Raw genomic sequence first — 26839 nt, 5'->3', positions numbered from 1 at the left:
CTCCGAATCGCTCAATTAGTCGTAAGGAGTTGTCTCCCTTCCATAGCATTCTCATTGTTCTCAGGTCGACAGGCTGTTTTCAACAACGTGTGTTGGTATATACTGTTTTCCTTATATCAAATTACTAGTACGTCGAGACGACTCGTTGTTTGAAGGACTTTATTTGTAACCGATGTTGCTGCCAAATAAATATTATTATAACTACCTTTAGTGATATTACCCCTGTATTGTTATTATATACTATAACTGCAATAGCACAGGTATGCGGTGAAGTTCATTCTTTTATTCGTTACACTCCTACACTGGGTCTAACAAAACCTACTAGGAGGTCACGTCAGGTAAACCTTTGAGCGACCCATAACCGTCCAATCAAATACGACACGGCTAACCAGATTTAACCAATCAGACAACGGCTGTACTGTTTAAGGTTTGGTGGGACTTACAAAATACACTAGTCACTGACAATGATCTATCATCTTCTGAATACCCGCATATAACACCGATATTTGACCTACTGTATATACGATTTTTGGTTGCTGTTGACATGGTTACCATTAGCTAACATTTCCGCAAGCTGACATTCTTGAATACTGCCCAAACCAATATTTTCAGCGTCTGGTTTAACCCATTTAAAGTGAACGTTATGACAAACACATTTTGACATGTCAAATGTTAGTAAATGTTTATTTTTCTTTAATGGCATTAATGGTGAAAAAACATACATTGCCCATATTGTTGCAGTACAAAATCATCCACGACTACATATAATGAGTTGTTTACCATGTCGATTTATGACATAGGACACAATGAAAGATTCCGGAAACACAATTTCTAAAAACGTCATTTAAAATTGTGACAAAAATACAAATGTTTTGTACGAAAGGATCCTGGTTCAAATAACGTTCAGAAATTTAAATATATATACCGTTACTTATGCTTAAAGTTTCACTGATATATAGAGAAACAGGGTTCAAAGTAAGGCAATAATGTTTACAGCGAAAATATTAACTCCCTGAACTGCAGGGTTAAGAGTGCATGCAGTACCATGTGTGTAACATCCTGAAACATCTGGGCTATGTTTCAGTACTAATATGTCATGACGATGAGGACATATGTGGCGTGAGATTCGCACAGGATATCCTCAAGTGATCTTTCGTGGTATAGTTCCCCTGGACTCTTAAACTAAACGACAAAAATACTGCTACCGAAATTAACATGCAGTGTATACTGAAATGACACTAAATCTAATAAATTAGAATTTTATCCATAAATTTATATTTTACTAATCTTTGAAAGACGTTGAACAGTACAGTACAAATATCACTTATTTGAGATACCTGTCGTTGCAGTGAACATGGTGAAAAGAGGGATCAATTCTAGACACGCTGAATACATCACGAGGTTTATCAATAAAAGGCAGGTCCAGAAATGGTTAAGGTCACACCTTCCTTTCTTAGCTGTGCACACTGTTTTGTCGCTCTTTTTAACTTTCAGAGGACATAGCGATTCCATATCAAGTACTGACACCGTTTTGTCGAAGTTGAAGGTACTCATGTACGTCCGAGGCAAGGAAGATCGTTTTACTTCGAGATAGTCATGAGTTCGACACAGCAGTCTGAATTATCATGAATACACATTAGGAAATCAAACAACCATGCACGTGCACTCCATCATCAGTATTTACAATTCATAGTGTGGAATGCACGTGAAAGGATACTCAGACCAGGTTGTAGTGCAAGTGAGCACAGGTCACAGTTGTCACATTTTCAAAATTATGAAACGATCCCCGAAAAAGAATCAAAGTTAGTTTCCAATCATCTATGCGACAATGTCATCTCTACAGGTCAGCGAGAAACCATTCTCCCTACACTTTCATTCATGATGCGTTGACTAACGTCTCTCCAAAGTCTGCCCTGGTCGTCCACATATTTCCCCACACTGAAGATATGTCTATCTTCCACAACGTTCAACAGGGCCGGTGAAATGTCCCCTCGTTTCACGTCCTCAAACAACACAAGCAGGACACTACCAGCTGGCATTCTGGTGGAGGAATACACAATACGATTCACGATGAAGAGGCACCACTGGTCCTCAATAAAAGACTGGGTGAGAACGAGGACCGTTTTCCAACTGGAATCTATTCCGCTGATGATGTCGTCGGCTATTTGTCCTCCAGGGATGGTGTCTCTGTCCTTCAGGAAGAGTTTCACTCGGTGTCTATCTTCCAGGTGTTTTCTAACAGTGTGACAGACGTACTGGTAATCGACGTCGCTGTAGCCGATGTAGGCGTCATTCGGAAAATCAGTACGTTTCGGGGCCTTGGTGACATTTACCAGTCCAAACAATCGGTGAATGATGTTTAAAACTAAAGTCTTTTTCTGGTTTATCAGGTATATTAGAATCATAAACAAAATAATCAGTGCAAAGGCAGAAACAGATAAAGACAACCAAATTGGTCCTGAACACCTTCTCCAGGTTTCATCATGATGATCATAAATAAACGATGGAGATGTAATAACACCATCATCAGATACGCAGGTATATGTATCTCTGCTTTCAACTTTCACATCTGTTTGGAACATCCACATCACAAAGTCTATATTCTTACATCCGCAGGACAGAAGGTTGTTGTTAAGGTTCAAAGTAAGGTTATTTGTTGTTGCCAAGGCATCGAGTAGACGCCTCTGTGACTCTGATAATACAGGCAACGAGTTGTAACTGAGATCAAGATGTCGCAGAGATGGGGTTGTTGTGATGTCAAAGGGGATACTTTCAAAGCGGTTAAAGGACAAATCAATGACTGTCAGCTGATTCCCAGCAAATATTTGTGAATCCATGACTATTAAATCATTGCGACTAAGAACAATATTTTTCAGTGCACGTAATGGCAAAAACATCTGACGCCCCTCTTTAAGTAGAAAATCTTTTCTAAAGCCCATTTGAGACATTTTAAGAGTTGTCAAACTTGGAAAAGATTGCAAGAAACCAGGATTCACGTTGGTGAAGTAGTTTCCAGAGACATCGAACTCAGTGAGGTTCTCTAACCCATAAATATTGTGTTTGAAGGCATACATACCGTTAAATTCGAAGATGAAACTTTTGAGCGAGAACGCATTTCTAAATTCAATATTGCCGTTTATGTAACCTACATCGCTCAAAGAACCGTGCATATAAAGGTACTCCAGTTTGCCGGGAAGTGTGAGCTGGAAAGTTGGTACTGACAATAGGGAGTTATGTTCAGGTAATGATGTTGGAAAGAACTCGTTTCTCCTCAAGTGATTTGAAAAATTCAGAAACACCAACTCAGGCGCGAAAACGAGTTTGAATAAAAGCAGTCTGTCTCCCAGGAAATCATTATCAGAAAGGTCCAAATGTACAATGCACTGGGAGAAACGCGAACCGGAGTTTAAAATCGATGAATCAATCCATACTATTTTATTTTTTTTCATTGAAAACTTCCTCACACAAACGCCTTGAATATTATTCACTACTTCGCGTGAAAGAATTCGTGGTTCAATAGCACCATACCGAAAATTAAGGAAATTGTACATTTCATCAAAGATAATGCTTGTCATGTTTAAACCATTAAAACCATGCATAGACCTAACAGCTTCCACTGGGGCAACGAAGGTACTATAGGAAAGGTTTAAATTCTTTAGTCTTTTCAAATATACAAATGACATTTTATCTACAGCCTCCAATGGGCAACTACTAAGATCAAGATCTTCAACTGCGCTGTGTTGAAAAGTTCGGAACGTGTCGTTTAATACTGCTTCAATCTTGCAACCATTAAACCCCAAAAGAAGCCTTTTGAGACTACTCATGTTTGCAAATCCAGATCCAAAGATAGTGATTCTGGATGAATCAATTTTCAATTCTACAACACTCCTCAGTTTACCGAGAGCGGTTTCTGGATATTTACCGTTAAACCGTCGGTCATTGTTGTGTAGATGAAGCTTCTGAAGTTTCTGTAAAGGTAGGAAGACATCGTCTGCGTAGGTGTCAGGAGTGAGAAGAAGATTATTGTTTTGCAAGAACAGTTCTTCTAAGTGTGAAATGCTTTCAAATGTCCGCTTTTCCAGCTTGGCTAATTTGTTGTTGGAGAGGTCGAGGTATTTGAGTGTATTCCAGGAACAGTTGGGTTGAGTGTGCAACACGGTAATGTGATTGCTATGTAAACTGAGCGATGTTGTATTCAAAGGAAGATCATCTGGTACAGAGGATAAGTTGTTGTTGGAACAGTTTGCAAATACTCCTCCATACGTCACATCATGGTGGAACGTGCATGCCCAGACAACTTCTCCACAGAGACAGACAAAAAGTTGTAGAATGCTGATTTTCATAGTTAAGATATCTGAAATAGAACAAATATTGTCAGTATCCTACACACACACATTGTATGGGCTCTAGGGTTTCATGGCCGACAATTACAACTGACATTTTCACATAATTTTCAAATCAGCATTTAGTCAAGCTTTCGTTTCACTTTGCTCTACTCGTTTTACCCAAGTGGTCTTTCCTTATGTTTCGTTAAACATTGCACTAACTAGTAATAATACTATATTTACATGTAAATAATCAAGTCTGGACCACACATCACAGTTAGTAACATACACTGTCTTCTAAAAAGTGGTCTAATGTAACAGATGTTAAATTTGTTAAAGACTTTTGCAGTCACATACCGAAACTAGTACTTTTGGAGGTTGAGTACAATCTGTGATTCAAACCCATGCTGGTATAAATCGCTTATGTGCTATCCCGAAAAAGAGACGCATAAGCGATCTGTATTTTTTAAAAATGGATTGATTACCTGTTGTGTTCAAACAAACGTCAAAATACGCAAAATAGGTACTGGCTAGCGACCAATTATCGCCATTTTAAGCGGTTTTTAACGATTTGCTCCATTATTTCATAACATAATGGAATATAAAATGTCATGATGATAGATCAGCTATTCACCGATGTTTTCTGCTTGTTTACAGTTGCCGATCGTGTTTCTCCGAAACGCGGTCAACAGGAAGCGCGGTAGTGTAGATTGTGCTTTCCGAACAACAAACAAGACCAGTTATCGCCATTTCTGAAACTATTGTGTTTCAAACCTTGACATATTGAAGAAATTTCATAATTAGAATTTGTTTTAAAAAAAAAAAGAATTAAAAGACCAAAACTCGCTCTCATTGTGGATGTTGACGGATGCTGATAAGCTGACGGGAAAACGGAGATGTCACCGCGTGGTTGAACTTCTCAAACTTGACATTTTGAGTAGTTGTTTGCAATTTTGGCAATGTTTGTTTTCTCGGGGGAAAACGAAAAGATAAAGGTGAAAACTGACCGTTATATTTTGTCACTATCGTCTACATGGTATCTGTCGAGACCATAAAACGGGGTCGTGCTACGTCGTCACCACCGCGCTCAACGTCTTCGTTATCGAAAGTATCCACTTGGTTGTTTGCATAGACATTACCTCCTTCTAAACTTGTGTAAAAGTTCATGCACTAAAGTATAAGAATCTATTCAGTCTGTTAAGTTATTTAAAACACTTGTAAAATGTTTACCAAGGCAACCTAAAGTCTGTAGTGTTGGAATCCAGTTTATACCCTTTATCTTTATAGAAAATGGCCTAAGAACGCCTGTAACTCCGGTCGAACACCCGACGATAGGCACAGGTCAGGACGACCTCCATTGAAATCACATGCTCAAGACAATCAAATTCGGCTACATCATTTGCTGATCATCATCCAGTAACGAAACGAGGCCCGGACCATACCAAAGCGCTTGAGCGCTGCCATTCTGCGATTCTGACACAGGTAAACCCTAGTGGATATCTACGCCATCTACCTGCAGATGGCTACTTTGTCTTGTGTTATTGACATCATGGAGAGGCCATCGAGATCGCCTGATCTCAATCCCATGAACACGTATGGGATGTTCTTGGAAGAAGTCTTCGTGCCTTGACACGTCATCCCCTGAATGTTCAGAAACAGGGCGCAATAAGAGGTCCATTAAGAAATTCTAGTACCTTTTTATTCATGTCCAGTTAAGATATGAGTTTACAGACTCGAGGGTTCACAAAATCTAGTAATATCCGCTAGTTTGCTTCATCACACAGTTGTGTTTTCTGTTTTCAATTCCTGTTTTTTTTTATGTTATCAGGAGTATGAGTTCACACGGCAACATCCTTTATTGAATCGCATAGAATTCATATGACACAATGCGTATGAGATGAATTTCAAAGGGCGGGCAGTGTAAAATACGCTTATGATTTTGGTACACAAGGCACACTTCCCTTCTGTCGGAAGACAAGTTGTCTGACCGGAATGAAAAAAAGGAAATAGAAAGCAGTTAGGACTAATGGTGAGTGAACAGCTCAAGTAAGGTGTCATGTGGTTGCATACGTAGCTGGACAGTGGACATTTGCCATTATTGAAAACAAACTTACATTCATATCCCTGTGAAACGTTCCAGTTCAAAATTTTAAAGTTGAACTGGCTGTCAAACACCAATAACGATTATATTTCCATGAATACTATGACACTTATTTTACACCATGTGACACGTATGTTAGTAATACTGATCCCTGTTTGGTTGCTATGATCTACTATGAACGTTTGAACTGACTGAATGAATGAATTTAGTTTTACGACGCTTTTAGCAATATTCCAGCAGTATCACGGCGTGGGCACAAGGAATGGACTTCACACACTGTACCCATGTGGGAAATCGGACCCGGTGTTCGGTGCATTTGAACAGAATAAAATCAAATTCAAAAGTATATTCTAATACATGCCAGTTGTTGTGCAATCAAAACTGAATGGACTTCATTCGAGACAAATGGTGGCCGACTAGAGTAGTCATGCTGATTCACATTTGTAACTAAGTGTGTAACATAAAATACTGCATGTTTTTGTTTGTGAATATCGACGATAAATCAAAATAAAGAGTATATTTATACCGGTATAGTGGAGTCTTCACATACTGTTTATATAATTTGGATTCAGACCGTCACCATATACCTGCAATATTGCCGAATGTGGCGTAGAACTAAACTCACACACTCACTCATTAGTTAGAGTCAGTGATCAGTGGGAAGAGTATGCCTTGGTCCTGTTAAACTTTATGAACCAACTGAAGGCCAATTCAGTCTGTGGACATCTCTGGAGTTCACTCTCTCGGACCACCATGCAGTCAACATGTCCGCGTGCAGTCTCACCTTTTCGAGAAGGGATGCCATGCTTCAATATTTTCATGCCTCAAGTAATATATGTGGGCTCATGACTTGTCCCGTCATAAACGTGAGGATGTCATTACTTATGATAAATCGAACTGGTGGATGTTACTTGATTTTGTGAACACTCGAGTCAGCAAACTCATAATTTACCTGAACAAGAACTGAAAACAGAATTTCTGAATGGCCCTCTATATTGAGTCTGGTGGAGTCATGGGCCATTTTGTAATCACACCTAGAACTGAACATACATTTTATTTGATAACACAACTGTGTAATGAAGCAGAAGTAGCGGATATTCCTGTCGCAGGTGATCCTACATCTCAGGTCACAGATACACTTGGGCAGGAAGGGGTGGGGCCTAAGGGTTCAACAGTCAAAAATGGATTAGGTCACTCAAAGGTCACACACTGGTATGAGGGCGGTAGCCCAGTAGTTAAAGCTTTCTCTCGTTACGTCGAAGTTCAGGGTTCGATTCCCCAACGCGTGAAGCTCATATCTGGTTTCCCCTGCCCTGATTTTGCTGAGAGGAGAGATTGATTATATTAGGATGAATTTATGTATCCTCGGTCTTCCTATCACACATTATATATATATATATGTGTGTGTGTGTGTGTGTGTCTGTGTGTGCGTGTGTGTTAGAATATATTCAAATCTTAACTCACTATTTAATTAGCATTTCATGAGTTGTCAGAAAGGTCCGGTACTTAACACCTTTGTTATATTTTGATGCGACGTTTCACAATAATATATTAAATAAATTCTCATCCATAAAAAAAATACTTTTCGTACTTAATTTCATTGGAAATAAATGTCCTCAGACATTGGCTGTCTAAGTCGCGCACCGTCATTCAACATTCATAATCTCTTTGTGTTTGCATAATTATTCTTCAATAGTATCTGTACAAACATATTTGTTGTACTCCCTTATGGTATTACCGTCCGCGGTATCTTTCATAGTCTTTTTGTTTTGTTTTTGTTTTTTATTTTTGTTTGTTTGCTTTATCTATTTTATATTTTAAATTTTTTTTAATTATCATTATATATTTTATTTTATTTATTTATTTTGTTGGGGTTTTTTTGTTTTGTTTTTTTGCTTTGTGGGGTTTTTTGTTCAGTATTGCCGTGCGCCGCGTTAATCAACAATCACACAATGCATTATCATACAGATAAACAAACAATAGCACACACATAAAACGATACAGCATATAGTAAGAAACAGTAAGTTTTTAACTTAGTGAGTAAGTGTTGATTTTATTTATCAGTATCTGGGTGGCATTTGTTCACACCTTCTACCCACAGGAGGTAATTCCAGTGTCTGGTGAGATTAGTGAGGCTGCTTTGAGAAGTTACCGTAACTCGACAAAGTTACACATATGTTTCTAAGGAGGTTTTGGTGATGTGAATGCGAATGGCAAGAACTTGTCATCCACAAAGTTAACAAGAACTTGTCATCCACAAAGTTAACAAGAACTTGTCATCCATAAAGTTCTATGCTTCATTTTGGTCTGCTGTCGAGGAAAATCGAGATCATGGGACTTGAAAATGTGTACTTTTATTGCCTATTTCAACTCCCCGGATATTTTTAGAATACATTGAAAGCAAGGAGAGAGGAAGTATCCTCACATTTAGTGATGTATGTGAAACGTCCTTATATGGGGCTCAAGATCTCACGGAAAACGTCAGTAAAATCTCGCGGACTAGACGCATGTTTTTCATGTTATGAAAGCATATTCCTCATTGCTGCGAAATGTATCACTGACAGAGGTGTCAGCATATCAGAGCTGGACGTAGGAGTGCCCGATTAAAAAATGCGTGCACAGATTTATCGCCTGTAGATTATTTTTACCCGATGGGTCGGGATACGCTCATAATTTCACGAATTGATCTGATAGTGAGTTATTACTTCATGCTTTTGATATAGACATTGTTTGAACAAATATGTGTCACTTCTTCTTCACATGCCATAACTGATTCAAATGTAGAAAGTGTTAGTACAATAGCATATCTATCGCTGAATACATGAAAGACATCATTATTAATCAGTTGAGCAACACAAACCACGAAACGTTGGATCAGAATAAATGCAATGTATTAGCATTATATAACCTAGAAAAACGAATACATTCAATTCTTTTGATATTTCTGAGAACTGTTTCTACATTACTGCCATTATTTGACACTTTGATCTGTGATAAAGTGTTGGTCTGTTCGGAGATCGCAAATCACACACATCTAGCAACAATGATATGTACACGACACTCATAAAATAAATGGACCTTGACACTGCTCTTCCCATATGTTCAGGTTGGTCGGTTTTATTCATCAGTTTTTTGTCTCAAAAGCAGGGCTACTCGTAATAATTTCATTGTGCATTTTAGGCGCATGAATTTGGTGACGCATATTCCAGTATTTAACTGCTAAACAACAAACAACCAAACTTGAAAAACGTTGTACTTACAAATCGGAATACCCTCACTATTCCATATTCGACGGAAACTCACCTTTGCAGTGCGTGTGCCCACCTCAAGATAACGACATGGAAATACGGCCGTTTTCGGACTGTTTAGCCACGGGTCTCCAACGAGGAAAGTATTGATCAGCTCGTGGGTTTCCCTTGTCAGTTACCTTCCATTATCTGACAGAGACCTGAAACAGATTACTCAACAAGTCTTGTTATCCTGACTTGACAACTGAAAAATTATCCGGACTTCAATATCTAGCCTGAGTGAATGAGTTCAGTTTACACCGCACTCAGCAATATCCCAGCTATATGGCAGTGGTGTATAAATAATTGAGTCTGGACCAGAAAGTCCAGTGATGAACAGCACGAGCATCGATCTGGAAACCGATGCCATGTGCCAACCGAATCAGCGAGCATGACCACCCGATCCCGTTAATCGCCTCTTATGACAAGCATTGTCACCTTTTATGGCAAGCATGGGGTGCTGAAGGCCTGTTCTACGCAGGACTTTCACGTGTGTCTAACATGAAGAGGCTGGAAAATCTTTCTCTCATTACTTTAACCAGCTTATGAAGAAGACACCCACAGCAACCTATCTGCAAAGATGTTACTAGCTGATATTTGTTCAGATTTTACTAACCAGGTCCCGATTTCTCGAAACAAACTTAAGCTTTTACTCAAATCACAAACTGAGTTTCACAATTCGAAACAGCTGAATTTTGAACTCAACTGTATTTTTAAATACAAAAGCCTAAACAATTTAAGCAATCTCTATCCACCAACCTCAAAATTGTCTACTATTATTGAGTTTTATACCAATTTCAGTTCGTTCTGTGAAATGCTTTTTCTCACATTTGAGTAAAAACTCAAACTTAAGTTAAAAGTTTGTTTCCCGAAATCGGGGCCAGGTCATTATTTGTGTCTTCAACAATTTATAAAATTACTAAGGAAGTAAAAATATCGACTATATCACTTGTACTATAAACAGAAATGACTGGTTACAAAAAATGTGTGGCTAACAATAGCATTACTAATTTGATCACATATCATGCAAATCACCGTGCCAGACAGCGCCTAAATCCACTATTCTAGGTTCGAATCCTAGATCAGTCAGAGTGATCTTTCAATTGACGGCATTAACATTTGTTATTTACTGGTGCAAAACTCTTAAAATAGATTTAAATTTTTCGCTTTCATACCTTTGTGAAAATGTATGATATCGTCGGGAATTCATATTAAGTGACATAGTAAAGTGAACAGAAGTTAACAGGTAGATACGATATTGGTGTACTAGGCTGCATATCGTTTTCAGACATTTAACAAACTAATGACTCGGCTGTTTCCAGGCCGCAGTCCCTTATACATTAGGCAGCAAACATACTTGTTTCGTAGATTGCGTGAGTGTTGAGTGCTATCGGGAGAGCTATCGGTGAAGCACTTGGAAGTGGAAAGATCTTTTCATAAACAGACACCAGGCAGCCACTCAATCAATTGTTTAGCGTGGTTTTGTCGATTCAAGTTCAGTATTATTTTTTAGAGTTAACAGTCATTCGATTAAATTTCTTGAGATTAGTTTGGAACATTTTAAATTTCAGTTTCCACATTACTTGACCGGTGTAGTGTGTAAAAATCGTATCACTCATCTGTGGGTTTCAAATCAATCCAGCGCTGACTGGAGAGAGCTTGAATGCCGTCTTTCTGTATTTTCTTTACTGGTCACTTTCTATGAAAGAAGACGTTGTTTCAGTACAATTTTCGTACGGAATTGATCTATAAGACTTGGTGGGGCACTTGTGAGTGTGGCAAGGGTCCACTGACTACACACTGGAAGAAGCAGCCTTCAGTTTTCAGCTGTAAAGCTGTTGAATCCAGCGGTAGTTGTACAAACAGTATGTGGAGCGACATGATGATGTGGCTCGATGCTTATATTACCGTCTTCGCCATCCTTGTTTGGTTCCAGAGATACAACCCATAATATGAAGGTCTCCATAGACTGTACCTTTCAGGAATAGGCACGTATACCACATCGAGAATACCCAGGCATGCAACCATCACCTTGTTCGCTTTGATAAATCCAATGAAATCACTTGTACCACCCCATTGCATTTGAAACTATTCTAAAGGAAGCCTCATTCCCTGTAATACTGCATGTAGACATAGACACATTTGGGACCTGAGTTGATAATGGAGGATTAACTGCTTGCTGCTGATTAAAATGTAGACTTGTGTAACCCTAAAGGAACACCTTGCTGCTTGAAAAACCTGAGTCAAAAGTCCTCTGTTCCACGGCATTTTGATTCTGACAGTCCCGAACGCTTTTATATGTTGGCACTTCTGTCACTACTATATTTCTTAACAATGAGGAATATGCATAAACCATGTGCGTAGTTCGCGAGATTCAAAAACTATACTTACAGTTCTGTACACATGTAAACTCAAACATTTTTTAAGGGTTGGACATTGTTTCTGGCACGTTTCAGAAGATCATGCTTGACCAAACGCAAACAAAAATGATTTTGAACGGTTTTATCAATCAGGATTGTCATGATGTACGTGGATGTCATGCAGCACGAATATCAGGCACAATGATTGTTTCTCACGTGCAAGGCATGAGTAACATTATGTGACTATAAAACACTCAAATGAATCTCACAATTTCATCCACAATCTGTACACAACAAGTACTGTACACGAAAATGGGACGTCTCAACGCTGCCGATCGATATCAGGCAATTGGGCGATTGCAAGCTGGCGAATCAAAGAGTGAGGTGACAACATGGGCCCAACGTTCATCCCAGCACTATAACTCGATTGTGGGATCGATTTCGTCGAACAAATTCGACAAATGACCGTCCAAGGTCAGAAAGACTTAGAGTCACAACACTTCGTGATCGGTACATCCGGGTAACCCACCCCACGTGGCCGCCATCGTACCGCCTGGGACACAGCACAAGAACACTTTGAAGCCAGAAGAGTGTCCGATCAGACAACCAGGAACCGTCTGCGAGAAGTAGGAATACATGCCAAATGTCCAAAATTTGCCCCTCCTTGACACGACTACATCGACGTCGACGAGTGAGATGGCGTAAAACGGTGCTGCCATGGAACCTGGCAAACTGGAGGCGCATATGGTTTAACGATGACCCGTTATCTCCTCAGGCGACGTGATGGTAGAGTATGTGTCTACAGACGACGTCATGAAGGTTTTGCTTCTAACTGCATCAGGCTGGTGGACAGATTCGGTAGTGAAAATGTTTTGGTGTGGAGGGAGATCTTAATACACCCGCAGATAGGAATTTGTGCTTGTCCAAGGTAATCTGACGGCCAATCGATACATCGACCAGATTGGAATGGAGAGGATTTCCACAGCAAAACACCCAACGACTGACTCGATCTGTACCCAGGAGGTGTCGGGCAGTGGTAGCAGCTGGAGGTCGACATACGAGGTACTGACTTCAACAATATCTCGTGGACAGCAGTAATGACTGTGATGACTGTTATTGTTATGAAATATGGACAAGTTAGCAATGCATTACTCCAGAACATTTCATTCATGTATATTTGTTTTCCGCTGATCTACAAATCCTTGAATAACACCAAATTTTTACTGATATCTGGGTTTTGCGTTTCTTTATTTTTGAAGAGTGTAAATTCTAGCAACCCTTGTTACTAATCTTACCAGACATTGGACGTACCTCCGGGGTAGTAAGTGTGTACATATGGACGAGAATCTGCCACACTTTTGAAGAATGTTTATAACGTGGTTATCCAGGCATGATATCCTGATCAAAGTGCACAAATATAATTTGATTATTACCCCGGATAACCCAAGCTGCTAAGGGGATCAAAATCACGAGATTTATCCAACCGGATTCCCATTTTCTGCTGGGTGAACACAGGCAGTTTTGAACAAATACTCTTGCCTAAAGTGAGACCACACACGTGCTTCGTTGTGTGGCAGGACTGAGGCCCAAGAAACTCACAGCCAAACACCGTCACACATCCAATGACTCTCCGCGCCAAACGTTGCTTATCTTCAACCCGATCTCAGTCAACATCTATTCACAAGCTGTGTCATCCTATTTGTCTTCTATTATTGTTTATCTGCATTCCATTGTCCTTCCCGTATGAATGTATGAATTGTTGCCACACTCTGCATTATTGAGTGTGTGTGTGTGTGTGTGTTTGTGTGTGTGTGTGTGTGCATACATAACGGCTGAATGCGCGTTGAACAACGGCCAACCAACCAACATACATACATAACGGATCATGTGATAATAAGTATGTCCTTCCAGGCTACATTTATCGAGTTTCACATTGTCACAGTGCTAATTTCCTTCAAACGTTACGCCTGGTCGCAATTAGGACTTAACTCGAACAACCGAGGATCTGTCACATGCGGGGTTTATTTACACCATGTGTTACATGAAGATCCATGTTCATATGTAAGTATTGTTAAACGTATAAAACTGTGACACATGGTTTAACGCCGCTTGAATCTTATTCCAGAGACAAGAGGATACGTCAACTGACGTCCTGCAGGTGTCAGGCTATATCACTTTCTTGAATTGGGTGATTTAGTTTCTATGCCCCATTTAGCAATGTTCCAGCAATGTTCCGGTGGCTTCCAATAACAATCGAGTCTGGAGCACACAGACTAGTGACAACAGCGTATACTAATCATTGACCCGTGAGCTAACAAGTTGAGAATATGCTTGCAATCAATCTACAAGCAAGGGGAGGGGGAGGGAGTTTGGTTTTACGCCGCTTTTAGCAATATTCCAGCTATATCACGGCGCGGGACACCAGAAAATGGGCCTTACACATTGTACCCACGTGGGGAATCGAACTCGGGTCTTCGGCGTGACGAGCGAACGCTTTAACCACTAGGCTACCCCACCGCCCCTACAAGCAAGGGATATCAATGTAACGATGGTACGTTGTGTGTGATAAATAGTAGAGCACTTGTGTTTTCTGGATAATGTATGGATGCAAGGGCAGTGTGTATTTATGTGGTCATGTATGTGGAACTAGTGAATAGAGTATAGGTGGAATATTGCGGCGCAAAAATAAAGTGGACGCGTTTTATTTTGAAGTTTTGGCAATGTTCAAGTTAGTAAAATCTTTGTAGGCCGAAACTGACTAATTTTGCGCCCAAACGCAGCATGCTGGTTGTGTAGAAGCACCTGAAAAATGGCAAAACGTGCAGCTCGGAGACTTTATTAAATGCTTGTCGGTATACAAAGACAGCGATTCGGTGGCCATACATCTCAGCTGACAGAAATCCACCGAAATTATGCCACGCCTAAGGGGACCATAGGTAAGAGACAGATGACAACAGCCGCATTGCAAGGGCCCTGAACTGTACACGTGGTACTATTCCAGCGCTAGAGGCAGACTGGCAGCACCCATGACCGGACACGACCAGGAAGACCGCCATCTGCGTACTCTTCATCTGCATCTGCAACGGCTCTAGAACATGTCATCAGTTGACGTACCGTTCTACGACGTCTACGTGTAGCAGATATAAGAACCACGGGTAATGGCATTGACCCAGGAACATTATAGTGGTAGGTTACAGTGGGCAAGGACTGTAGGTCGCTGGCTTGTACGAAATTAGCAGTGAGTGGTTTATACAGACGGAGGTCGAATAACCATGCTGCTTAATGATGGGTGTACCTTCGCAGAGAAGAGTGAGTGAGTGAGTTAAGATTTAACGTCACATCGGCAATATTACAGCCATATCGTGACGAGAACAAGTAATTATAATACTACAAATACATTAATAGCACATACATTGTAAAACCCTGTCAACGAAGGACAGTAAAACTAACTAGAATATCACAGAGTAGAATCTAAAACTAGTGAATAGACCTAAAACAATGCATCTATACAGGACAGTACAATATAAAAATGAGCTATAGGTTGCTAACAACTGAAGGTAGATCACCATACTAAGGACCATGGGGACTTACAGTACATTTGCTTCCTGCAAGGACCCTAGTTGGGTTTACATCATCCCTTCAGATGTTAGCAATTGAGACAAATCTAGCCATAAAGTAAAAACACACTTATTCTACGATTAAAAAGCTGGAAAACTGAAATTTACTCCAAATGTTTGAGGACTAATGTACCCTCTCAAGGGGACAATTGTTTTACGGTACTTCAACCCCCTTTGAGGGTACAGCCACTAGCGATTTGAGTTACAAATTTAATCTTCCAATTTTAAAATATTTATATATTTACAATTCATTTAACAAATCTAATTCTTTTAAAAAAGCAATAATTAAATGACCACTGTTATTGTTAAAAAGATCCTTCATAGTTTGTGAATTAAAATACTGATCCCTTGTGATGGAATACTCAACACAGTTAAGCAAGATATGCTTGACTGTGATTCTTTCATCACAAGGGATGCAGAACGGAGGATCCTCACCTTTCAAAAGATATTCATGAGTATATCTCGTATGGCCAATACGACATCGCCGTAAAATGACCTCCTCAAATCTGGACTGACAACCCAAGTGGGTATAACCAATATAAGGCTTTATTGCATGTAATTTATTTATACCCACCTGGGTGTCCCACTTCTTTTGCATCAGATCACGAATATAGGATCGAATTGTAGCTTTATAATCAGAGTATGGAATAAGAAGTGGAGTCACAGATTTGTTGAGTGCTGCCCTGGCAGCAAGATCAGCCATTGCGTTGCCAGAAATGCCTACATGGCTTGGCAACCAACAGAAGACGATGTCGTATTGGCCAGTTGCAAGATTATTATACAATTCAATTATTTCTATTAAAAGTGGATGTTTACATGACAGGTTCTTAATTGCCTGAAGGCAAGAAAGAGAGTCGGAATAGATAATATACTGTTTATGTGTAGGATGTTTTTCAATATATTTAAGAGCCGTTAATATAGCGTTTGCTTCTGCTGTGTAAATAGAAATGTTACCTGGTAATCTGAAAGATATTGTTCTGGATCCAATGACAGTGGCACAAGCCACAGCGCCACCATCCTTGGATCCATCTGTAAATAAAGATTTGTATGTGTTATAGTTACTTTGTAATTGATGATATTCTTGTTTATATTGTAATTCATTTGTTTCTGATTTTTTAAACTTTGTCAGTGTTAGGTCAACTTGCGGCCTCACTAATTGCCAGGGAGGAGAAGAAAGAAGACGGGAATGAGATATATTCTCCATCTCAATCCCAGCAGCAGAAATGTATTGTTGGATTCTTATCCCAAGAGGAGGAACAAGTGAAGTTTTAGTATTATACAAATCCTCATACAGAGGATTAAAAACGCAGTTGTGAGCAGAATTGGATTCATTTGAATATAACTTTGTAATATATTGTAAAGACAATTTGATACGGCGAAGTTTCAAAGACGGCTCATCGGCCTCAACGTAAAGACTGTCAATGGGAGATGTTCTGAAAGATCCAATACATAGCCTCAGACCTTAGTGATGTACAGAATCTAATAGCTTTAGGTTGCTTTTGCAGGCTCCACCATACACAATGGAACCGTAATCAAGTTTTGATCGAACCAGAGATCTATATAAGTGAAGGAGGGTACTTTGGTCTCCTCCCCACTTTGAATTAGAAACAACTTTTAACAAATCGAGCGCCTTCAGGCATTTGGCTTTGAGGTACTTAATATGAGGCAGAAAGGTCAGATGTGAGTCAAAGATGAGACCAAGAAATTTAGCCTCCTTCACAACTTTGATGGGTGTGCCATTTAATGATAATTCGGGGTCTTTATGGGGTTTGTATTTCCTACAAAAATGGATACAATTAGTTTTAGTTTTAGAAAATTTGAACCCGTTTTCCAGACACCATTTATGAATTTTGTTTAGACACAATTGTAACTGTCTCTCAATAGTTCGCATATTTTTACCACGGCAAGAAATATTAAAATCATCCACAAATAATGATCCGTCAATTGAATCACTTAAAAACTTTGAAAGACTATTTATTTTAATACTAAATAGAGTGACCGACAAAATACTGCCTTGTGGAACACCCTGATCCTGATTATAATGAGCAGACAGGGTTGAACCTACGCGGACTTGAAATTGCCTGTCGGTTAAAAATTGAGATACAAAGAGAGGCAAACGACCTCTCAAACCAAAATCCTGTAAATCCTGTAAAATGCCATGCTTCCACGTAGTATCGTAGGCTTTCTCAAGATCAAAAAATATAGATACTGCGTGTTGTTTGGTGATAAAAGCATTTTTGACGAAGGATTCTAAACGCACTAAATGATCAATAGTACTTCGATTCTTCCGAAAACCACATTGAATATTGGTAATGAGGTTATTGGTTTCCAGATACCAAATTAATCTGTTATTTACCATTCGCTCCATGGTTTTACAGACGCAGCTGGTTAAAGATATCGGTCTGTAATTTGATGGATCCGTGTGATCCCGGCCAGGTTTTGGTATTGGCACAACAATGGCATTACGCCACGAAGGAGGAAAAATTCCAGACATCCATATTTTGTCAAATATATCTAAAAGTGTGACCAGACATGGTTCAGGTAAGTGTTTTAATAGTTGGTAATGAATATTGTCATCACCCGCTGCAGTGTCACGGGCTTGATCAAGAGCAGTATGTAGCTCATGTAACGAAAACACTTCATTATAGTCCTCACCATTAGTGGAATTGAAATTAACTTTTGTCTTTTCTTGTTGTTTTTGGTAACTCTGAAATTCAGGGACATAATTTGCCGAAGAGGAATTTTTTGCAAGAGTTTCGCCAATTTTATTTGCAATGTCCGCTTTGTTAGTGACTAATTTGTCACCATCTTTAAGATGGTGAACAGCGGATTTTGAACCTTTGCCTTTTATTCGCTGAACCATGTTCCACACCTTAGACATAGGTGTACGTGAATTAATTTTTGAAACATAGCTCCTCCAAGATTGGCGCTTGTTTTGCTTATACGTGCGTCTTGCCTTCGCAGTAGTGATTTGAACATTGTTGAAGTTATGAACAGTAGGATGTCTGCGAAAATATTTTTCTGCTTTCTTCCTACGTTTTCTTGCCTGTTTGCACTCGTCAGTAAACCATGGTTTACGAATATGAGGAGTTGCAGAGGACTTAGGAATGGTTTCATCAGCAATTTCATTCAGTTGTGTTGAGAACATCAGGATGGGATCTGGTACATTACTGAAGTGATCAGGTGTTAATTTTTCAACGCATAATTGTTCATACACAGGCCAATTTGCCTTAGCGAAATTCCACCGCGATGAAGGTGGATTGTCATCTGGTGTTATAGATTCCAGGAGAGTAGGGAAGTGATCGCTTCCACAAAGGTCATCATGTACAGACCATTCAAATTCGGTGTAAACATTCGCATCTGTGAGGGACAGATCAAGTGAAGAATAGGTTCCAGTGGCAGGGTGTAAATAGGTGCTGGATTCATCATTAAACACACATAAATTATTATCAGAAATAAAATCTTCAATGACCTTGCCTTTATTGTTTGCACTTGTACTGCCCCATAGAGGGTTGTGCCCGTTTAAATCGCCCATGATGATACAAGGCTTCGGTAGCTGATCATACAGCGTCTGAAGATCAGATTGTTTTAGAGAAGATGATGGTGGAATGTATAAAGAGCACAGTGTAAGTGTAATATGCAAAGTCAGTCGAATAGCAACGGCTTGAAGATTAGTATTTAGATGAACAGCACTATGGGTGATATTCTGTCTTACTAATATACTAGAACCTCCAGTCGCTTTATCTCCTGGAGGAGAAAATGAATGGTAACTCATGTACTGCCTTAAATCAAATGAATCGGTATGCTTAAGATAGGTCTCTTGTAGACAGAAGGCCGAAGGTTTAAAATCCTGGACTAACAACTGTATCTCATTAAAATTCTTTCTAAGTCCTCTGCAATTCCATTGGACTATATTAGATGAATGACTCATGGAGGTTCAATGGGTGATCTCTCACGTGAGCGTGATGACGCAGAACTCCTCACAGAACTCTGTGATAATGGAGTTACATCCATGTCCATAGCACTGTAGGTGTTGTGGACAGGTACCTCGGATGAAACGGGATTCCTGGGAGATTGGTTTCTATTTAACTTTTTTCTATTACTTTTTGTGCTTTTTCCACTGGATGGGTGTTCCACGACTGGTTGCGTCTGACTTTCAGCCTGAGCAGTAGAAGATGAAGTCGATGTTTGGCTATCAACCATGATGACAGGTGGTATTACAACAGGTTGTTCCGAAATGATCCAAGTGAAGTCCGTCTGACATGAAACAGACGAAGTTGGAGCCGCCTGAGAAACAGCATTAGCATATGTGAGTGTGGACTGAGATGTGGATTGAGAGCCTAGTTGAGAAGTCAATAGCTTCCTGGCTTCTCCAAAAGTAATGTTGTTCTCACATTTTAGTTTTAAGATTTTTTATTCGGTTTGCCAAACAGGGCAGGATTTGGATGAGGCCATATGTTGGCCACCACAATTTGTACAGTGCAGTGCTTGTTGACAGTCGGTGTAATCATGATTATCGCCACAGCGTTGACAAGCTACGGAGCGAGTACAAGTCTTTGATCCGTGGCCAAACTTCTGACATTTAAAGCATCGGAGTGGAGTGGGGACATACACCTCCACTCCGATGTTGACATAACCAGCTTTGATAGAGCGTGGTAATGAAGATCTGGCAAACGTAAACAAGTACGTATTTGTTGGTTCTATTGTTGAATCTTCCTTCCTCCGAGTAAAACGTTTAACAGAAGACACTCCTTGTTGTTTTAATTCATCAGTTATTTCCTGCTCCGACATACCAGACAAGGAACGGGTCCGGTCACGTACTATGCCTCGGCAGGAGTTGAGTGTCCTGTGTTCAGAAACAGTCACCGGAATATTGGCAAATGTAGTGATGGATAACAGATTGAGGGATTGTTGTTTCCTCACACATTCTACCAGTAAAGAGCCAGAGCGCAGCCGGGTGACATTCTTCACCTCGCCACAATGTCCATGAATAGCCTTAGAAATGGCAAAGGGGTTCAGTTTAATTGGTAAGTGGTCTTCAGCTTCTATCACGATGAATCGAGCCCAGGAATCAAAATCTGTAATACTCTCGTCAGAAGAAATTGATTCTAGATGCCTGCGTTTTGAACCAGTGTGATTATGAGCCATGGTGACATATATATAAATTCAACAACCCTGCTCCCCACCCACCATGGAGTGTCAACAGGGACGGTGTCTAACTGCATCGGATTTCCAGCATGCAAACACCAGGGATACAGGGTTGCTATACTCCAGCAAATATGACTTGAATAGCAATACTTGTTTACTAAAACGATTGCCAGGCTGGTTCTACCCGTAACAACTATTTAGAAACAGAGAGTATTCAGCGGTCAACATCGCCAGATTGGCCCATGAGCCACCGCCTTCTGGCATAGGACTCTAGGCAAACGGATAGTTTATAAGTTCGAATACAAAAACAGTCAGTTTCAGAAAAATGCACAATAAGATGCAATAGGTGCATTAATAATGTTGTCCATGCGCAGGGCATGGCGTGACCAGCCGATTGATAGAACCGGGCCAGTTCTACCACCCGTCTAGGTGAAGTTAGGGCCAAAGTGGTGTGTTGGGCAATAGGAACACAGTTGCAGGCTCCTATTGCCCTCAACCACCAGGATCCCCTCCTCCACCGACACAGGGCTGCAACCCACGGCAAACGGGTTGGTGGACCAAATATACCCCGGGTCCACAACGGGGGTGTTGGCGAGCTCTTGGCGTTACCCAGCACCCACCACGAGGAGGTGGCTCGCCACGGGTGCCTCGCAGAGAAGAAAGACTAGCGCGGAACTGTGTCCAAGAAGTGCATTCTTAAGGAGGTGATGGCGTGCTGGCTAACTATTCTCGAAACGTTCGTAGTCCTACAAACTTCTTAAGCCCATTCTTGTGAGAAGTAAAGGTAAATGACCAAAGCAAGGAAAGTCCCATAAAGAGTTCTGAGAACAAATGAGCACATGAATTCGCTCAGGTGCGCTTTTTCACTGACGAAAGTTCACCCACGTGATTCACAACAGTTGAAACGAGCTGATGTGCCAATGTAATTCATTCCACCAAGTTTTTCTGTTGTTATTGTTGTTGTTGTTGTTGCTCAGCATATATTTCCAAATGTAATGTGAGAAGTAAGGTTAAATGACCAAAGCGGGGAAGGTCCCATGAAGAGTTCTGTGGAGTTGAACAAATCCTGTGTCGTAGCACATGAATTCGCTCAAGAGAGTGCACCCCAAGTGATTCACCACAGTTGAAATGGGCTCGTGCGTCAATGTAATTCATTTCATCAAGTTTCTTTTATTGTTCAATACATGTATATATTTTCCAAATGTTGCATGAGCGTCGAGGTTGAATAACCAAAGCAAACAAGGTCCTATCAAAATTTATTAAGTTACAGCCAGAGGAGTTAAACAAATCTTAGGTCGTGTTATTTACAGAAATTCAAAATCTAGTGCTTTGTTGTGATATTGTTTTCTCTCTTTCAAATTTACGTGGTCTCAAGATCGGAGTATTTTTATAGTAACACTTCACTCGAAGGAAAACATTTTGGGCAATAAATGACATCACATGTCCTATTAAAAGTATGAGATGAGGAAGCCTTCCGGCCAATAAACTGTAATTTATCCTGAGTTAATATCAATTTGAATTTATATGGGGGTGTAATGATGCCAGCAGTGACATCTTACTTGGATTTCAAGTAATTCATAATGTTTGTTTTGCCGATTCTTGAGCACCGATCTACGCCCTTGGAATACGATGACGTATGTCACCAAAGTCAGGTTTCCTCCCCACCCGATCCGTTTCCTCCCCACCCGTAAATCGCTTTACAACAGGCAGGGCGGTGAGGTAGCCTAGTGGTTAAAGCGTTGGCTTGTCACACTGAAGGACCGGGTTCGATTTCCAACATGGGCACAATGTGTGAAGTCCTTTTCTGGTGTCCCTCGCCGTGATACTGGTGGAATATTGCTAAACGCGGCGTAAAACGAAGCTCACTCACTACGACAAGCATGAATTACTGATAAACAATTCTTCCCTGGATCTTCACGGGTAAATGTACAAAAGATGAACCAGTCGTCTTTTTGCATGTAGAATTACAATAGATTCCATGGACTCGTTAGACCCTGTGGATAATGGGCCAGGCAGTGAGACTCAAGGGCTTGTTGATTAAACTGCATGTCACCGTACTCCTTGGCGGTGGCCTTCTACTTATGATAGCATTCAGCATTGAGAGTCGTGCAATTTACACTGGTCAGAGATGATCTAGACACCTACTTGTCACGCTTCCATTATTTGTGGACCGCTAACTTTGGATGCTAAGGAACAGGTGCCTGACTCTGAGAGCGTGGGTTCGAATCACCGATTCTCAACGTCCAAAAGTAGTAGTTTAGTATTTTACTGCAAAAGTGTAATCCCAAATGTCATTTTTTTTCTACGTTTGACCAGTTTATATCAGTATGTCTGGTACTGACATGATTATTTAGAGAAAATTATTATTACTAATGTTTATTGCAACATTTGACAAAACACAAAATAGGGAAAGAACGTTTGGGTAAAATGAAGAGGGCAAAGATAAACGAAAGCTGGACCAAATTGCCGGCCGTGAAACCCTAGAGCCCATACAGTGTGTAGAATACTGACAATATTGTTTGTTCTATTTCAGATAACATCAGAATGACAATCAGCATTCTACTACTTTTTGTCTGTCTCTGTGGAGAAGTTATCTGGGCATGTACATTTCACCATGATGTGACGTATGGAGGAGTATTTGCAAACTGTTCCAACAACAACTTATCCTCTGTACCAAATGATCTTCCCTTGAATACAACATCGCTCAGTTTACATAGCAATCACATTACCGTGTTGCACACTCAACCCAACTGTTCCTGGAATACACTCAAATACCTCGACATCTCCGACAACAAATTAGCCAAGCTGGAAAAGCGGACATTTGAAAGCATTTCACACTTAGAAGAACTGTTCTTGCAAAACAATAATCTTCTTCTCACTCCTGACATCTACGCAGACGATGTCTTCCTACCTTTACAGAAACTTCAGAAGCTTCATCTACACAACAATGACCGACGGTTTAACGGTAAATATCCAGAAACCGCTCTCGGTAAACTGAGGAGTGTTGTAGAATTGAAAATTGATTCATTCAGAATCACTCTCTTTGGATCTGGATTTGCAAACATGAGTAGTCTCAAAAGCCTTCTTTTGGGGTTTAATGGTTGCAAGATTGAAGCAGTATTTAACGACACGTTCCGATCTTTTGAACACAGCCCAGTTGAAGATCTTGATCTTAGTAGTTGCCCTTTGGAGACTGTAGATAAAATGTCATTTGTTTATTTAAAGAGACTAAAGAATTTAAACCTTTCCTATAGTACCTTCGTTGCCCCAGTGGATGCTGTTAGGTCTATGCATGGTTTTAATGGTTCAAACATGACAAGTATTATACTTGATGAAATGTACAATTTCCTTAATTTTCGGTATGGTGCCATTCAACCACGAATTCTTTCACATGAAGTGCTGGATAATATTCAAGGCGTTTGTGTGAGGAAGTTTTCAATGAAAAACAATAAAATAGTATGGATTGATTCATCGATTTTAAACTCCGGTTCGCGTTTCTCCCAGTGCATAGTACACATGGACCTTTCTGGTAATGAGTTCCTGGGAGACAGGCAGATGTTATTCAAAATGGTCTTCGCGCCTCAGTTGGTTTTTCTGAATATTTCAAATACCTTGAGGAGAAACGAGTTTCTCCCAACATCGTTACCTGAACATAACTCCCAATTGTCAGTACCAACTTTTCAGCTCACACTTCCGAGCAAACTGGAGTACCTTTACATGCACGGTACGGTGAGTGAGGTAGGTTACGTAAACGGCAATATTGAATTTACAAATGCAGTATCGCTGAAGAGTATCAACTTTGAATTTAACGGATTATATGCCTTAAAACACAATATTTATGGGTTAGAGAACCTCACTGAGTTCGATGTCTCTGGAAACTACTTCACCAACGTGAATCCTGGTATCATGAAAACTTTTCCAAGTTTGACAACTCTTAAAATGTCTCAAATGGGCTTTAGAAAAGATTTTCTACTTAAAGAGGGACGTCAGATGTTTTTGCCATTACGTGCACTGAAAAATATTGTTCTTAGTCACAATGATTTAGCAGTCATGGATTCACAGATATTTGCTGGGAATCAACTAGCAGTCATTGATTTGTCCTTTAACCGCTTTGAAAGTATCCCCTTTGACATCACAACAACCCCATCTCTGCGACATCTTGATCTCAGTTACAACTCGTTGCCTGTATTATCAGAGTCACAGAGGAGTCTACTCGATGCCTCGGCAACAACAAATAACCTTACCTTGAACCTTAACAACAACCTTCTGTCCTGCGGATGTAAGAATTTAGACTTTGTGATGTGGATGTTCCAAACAGATGTGAAGGTTGAAAGCAGAGATACATATACCTGCGTATCTGATGATGGTGTAATTACATCTCCATCGTTTATTTATGATCATTATGATGAAACCTGGAGAAGGTGTTCAGGACCAATTTGGTTGTCTTTATCTGTTTCTGCTTTTGCACTGATTATTTTATTCATGATTTTGATATACCTGATAAACCAGAAAAAGACTTTAGTTTTAAACATCATTCACCGGTTCTTTGGGTTGATAAATGTCACCAAGGCGCCGAAACGCACTGACTTTCCGAATGACGCCTACATCGGCTACAGCGACGTCGATTACCAGTATGTCTGTCACACCGTTAGAGAACAGCTGGAAGACAGACACGGAGTCAAACTCTTCCTGAAGGACAGAGACACCATCCCTGGAGGACAAATAGCCGACGACATCATCGGTGGAATAGATTCCAGTTGGAAGACGGTCCTCGTTCTCACCCAGTCTTTTGTTGAGGACCAGTGGTGCCGCTTCATCATGAATCGTATTGTGTATTCCTCCACCAGAATGCCAGCTGGTAGTATCTTGCTTGTGTTGTTTGAGGACGTGAGACGAGGGGACATTTCGCCGGCCCTGTTGAACGTTGTGGAGGAAAGACATATCTTCAGTGTGGGAAACTACATTGGCGACCAGGGCAGACTCTGGAGAGATGTTAGTCAACGCATCATGAATGAAACGGAAGTTTAGAGAAAACGATCAATCGCTGTAGAGAGATGACACTGTCGCATAAATAAGTTGAAAATTACATTGACTCTATATCGGAGATCGTTTAATATTTTTGAATATGTGACAACTGTGACCTGTGCTCACTTGCAACTTGGTCTGGGTATCTTTTCACGTGTAGACCACACTACGAATTGTAATTACTGACTACAGTGTGCTTGCACAGCTTGTTAATTGCTTCCTTGTTTAATAATGTGGTAATGACGTGTATTCACGCTAATGCGAAGTGTTGTCGTGTCGAACTTACGACTGTCTCAGAAGAAAATATATTGAATTTCAAATCAAATTGGGGTAGCGTTGGTTTCAGTCATGTATTAATTGTACAACATCCCTGTGAAAAACCGCAGAAACTATTCATATTTCTTACATTTTGTGTTCAGTGTATGTTCGGCTTTATGATGTCAAGGTCACTTCATGGATTAATTGAAAAGGCTTCAGTTCAGTCCGTTCTATTTCATTTGTGATCGATGAATTGCTCACTGACACAAAATCCTTTATTTGCAACAAACCAAATATTGCACAATCACAGAAAATCGACAGACCAACTCTAATGAGTTGTCTCATAATTTTGGACACCGGAATAAATAAGTTGTTTCACACACAATTATTAATTTGTGGTCATTTTTCGCTATTTTACGAGGGTAGGGGTAGGGTGAAGGGCACTTGCTCGTAGAATAGCAAGTTAAACAGCAAGCATGTTCAGTGGAATTTCAATTTTCGCTACAGACAGCTATCTCGGTGGTGGAAATTACAGTGTCTTTCGGTGATCGAATCCAGAGGTCGTCAGAATATGGATACTTGTTAAAAAGGAGCTGGCCCGTAGTCCATATAAAGTGTGTTAGTTGACTAACATTTTACATGTTGATTTCCTATTTGGTAGTGTCCCGTTCACCCTCAGTAGGCTTGCACCAACACGATATATCGTGCCACGAAATAT

General features: G+C 40.2%; 2 protein-coding genes across 2 annotated transcripts; one reads left to right on the top strand and one right to left on the bottom strand.

The window, feature by feature from the left end:
* Positions 1-1844: 1844 nt before the first annotated feature.
* LOC137287897 (toll-like receptor 4) lies at positions 1845-4343 on the bottom strand. The gene has a single exon (XM_067820274.1). It carries the CDS (start codon positions 4341-4343, stop codon positions 1845-1847), a length of 2499 nt encoding a protein of 832 aa, XP_067676375.1.
* A 9778-nt stretch (positions 4344-14121) lies between these two features.
* LOC137287050 (toll-like receptor 4) lies at positions 14122-25866 on the top strand. The gene is made up of 2 exons (XM_067819161.1): positions 14122-14134; positions 23372-25866. Exons 1-2 carry the CDS (start codon positions 14125-14127, stop codon positions 25864-25866), a joined length of 2505 nt encoding a protein of 834 aa, XP_067675262.1. The 5' UTR covers positions 14122-14124.
* Positions 25867-26839: the final 973 nt, after the last annotated feature.

Source organism: Haliotis asinina, chromosome 6 (assembly GCF_037392515.1).
Source record: "Haliotis asinina isolate JCU_RB_2024 chromosome 6, JCU_Hal_asi_v2, whole genome shotgun sequence".
Lineage (NCBI taxonomy): Eukaryota > Metazoa > Mollusca > Gastropoda > Lepetellida > Haliotidae > Haliotis > Haliotis asinina.
Note: the sequence above shows the minus strand (reverse complement) of the source record. Positions and strands in the feature narration are given on the sequence as shown.

Coding starts and splice junctions, on each gene's coding strand:
- LOC137287897 (XM_067820274.1), bottom strand. CDS start 4,343: ATGAAAATCAGCATTCTACAACTTTTTGTCTGTCTCTGTGGAGAAGTT.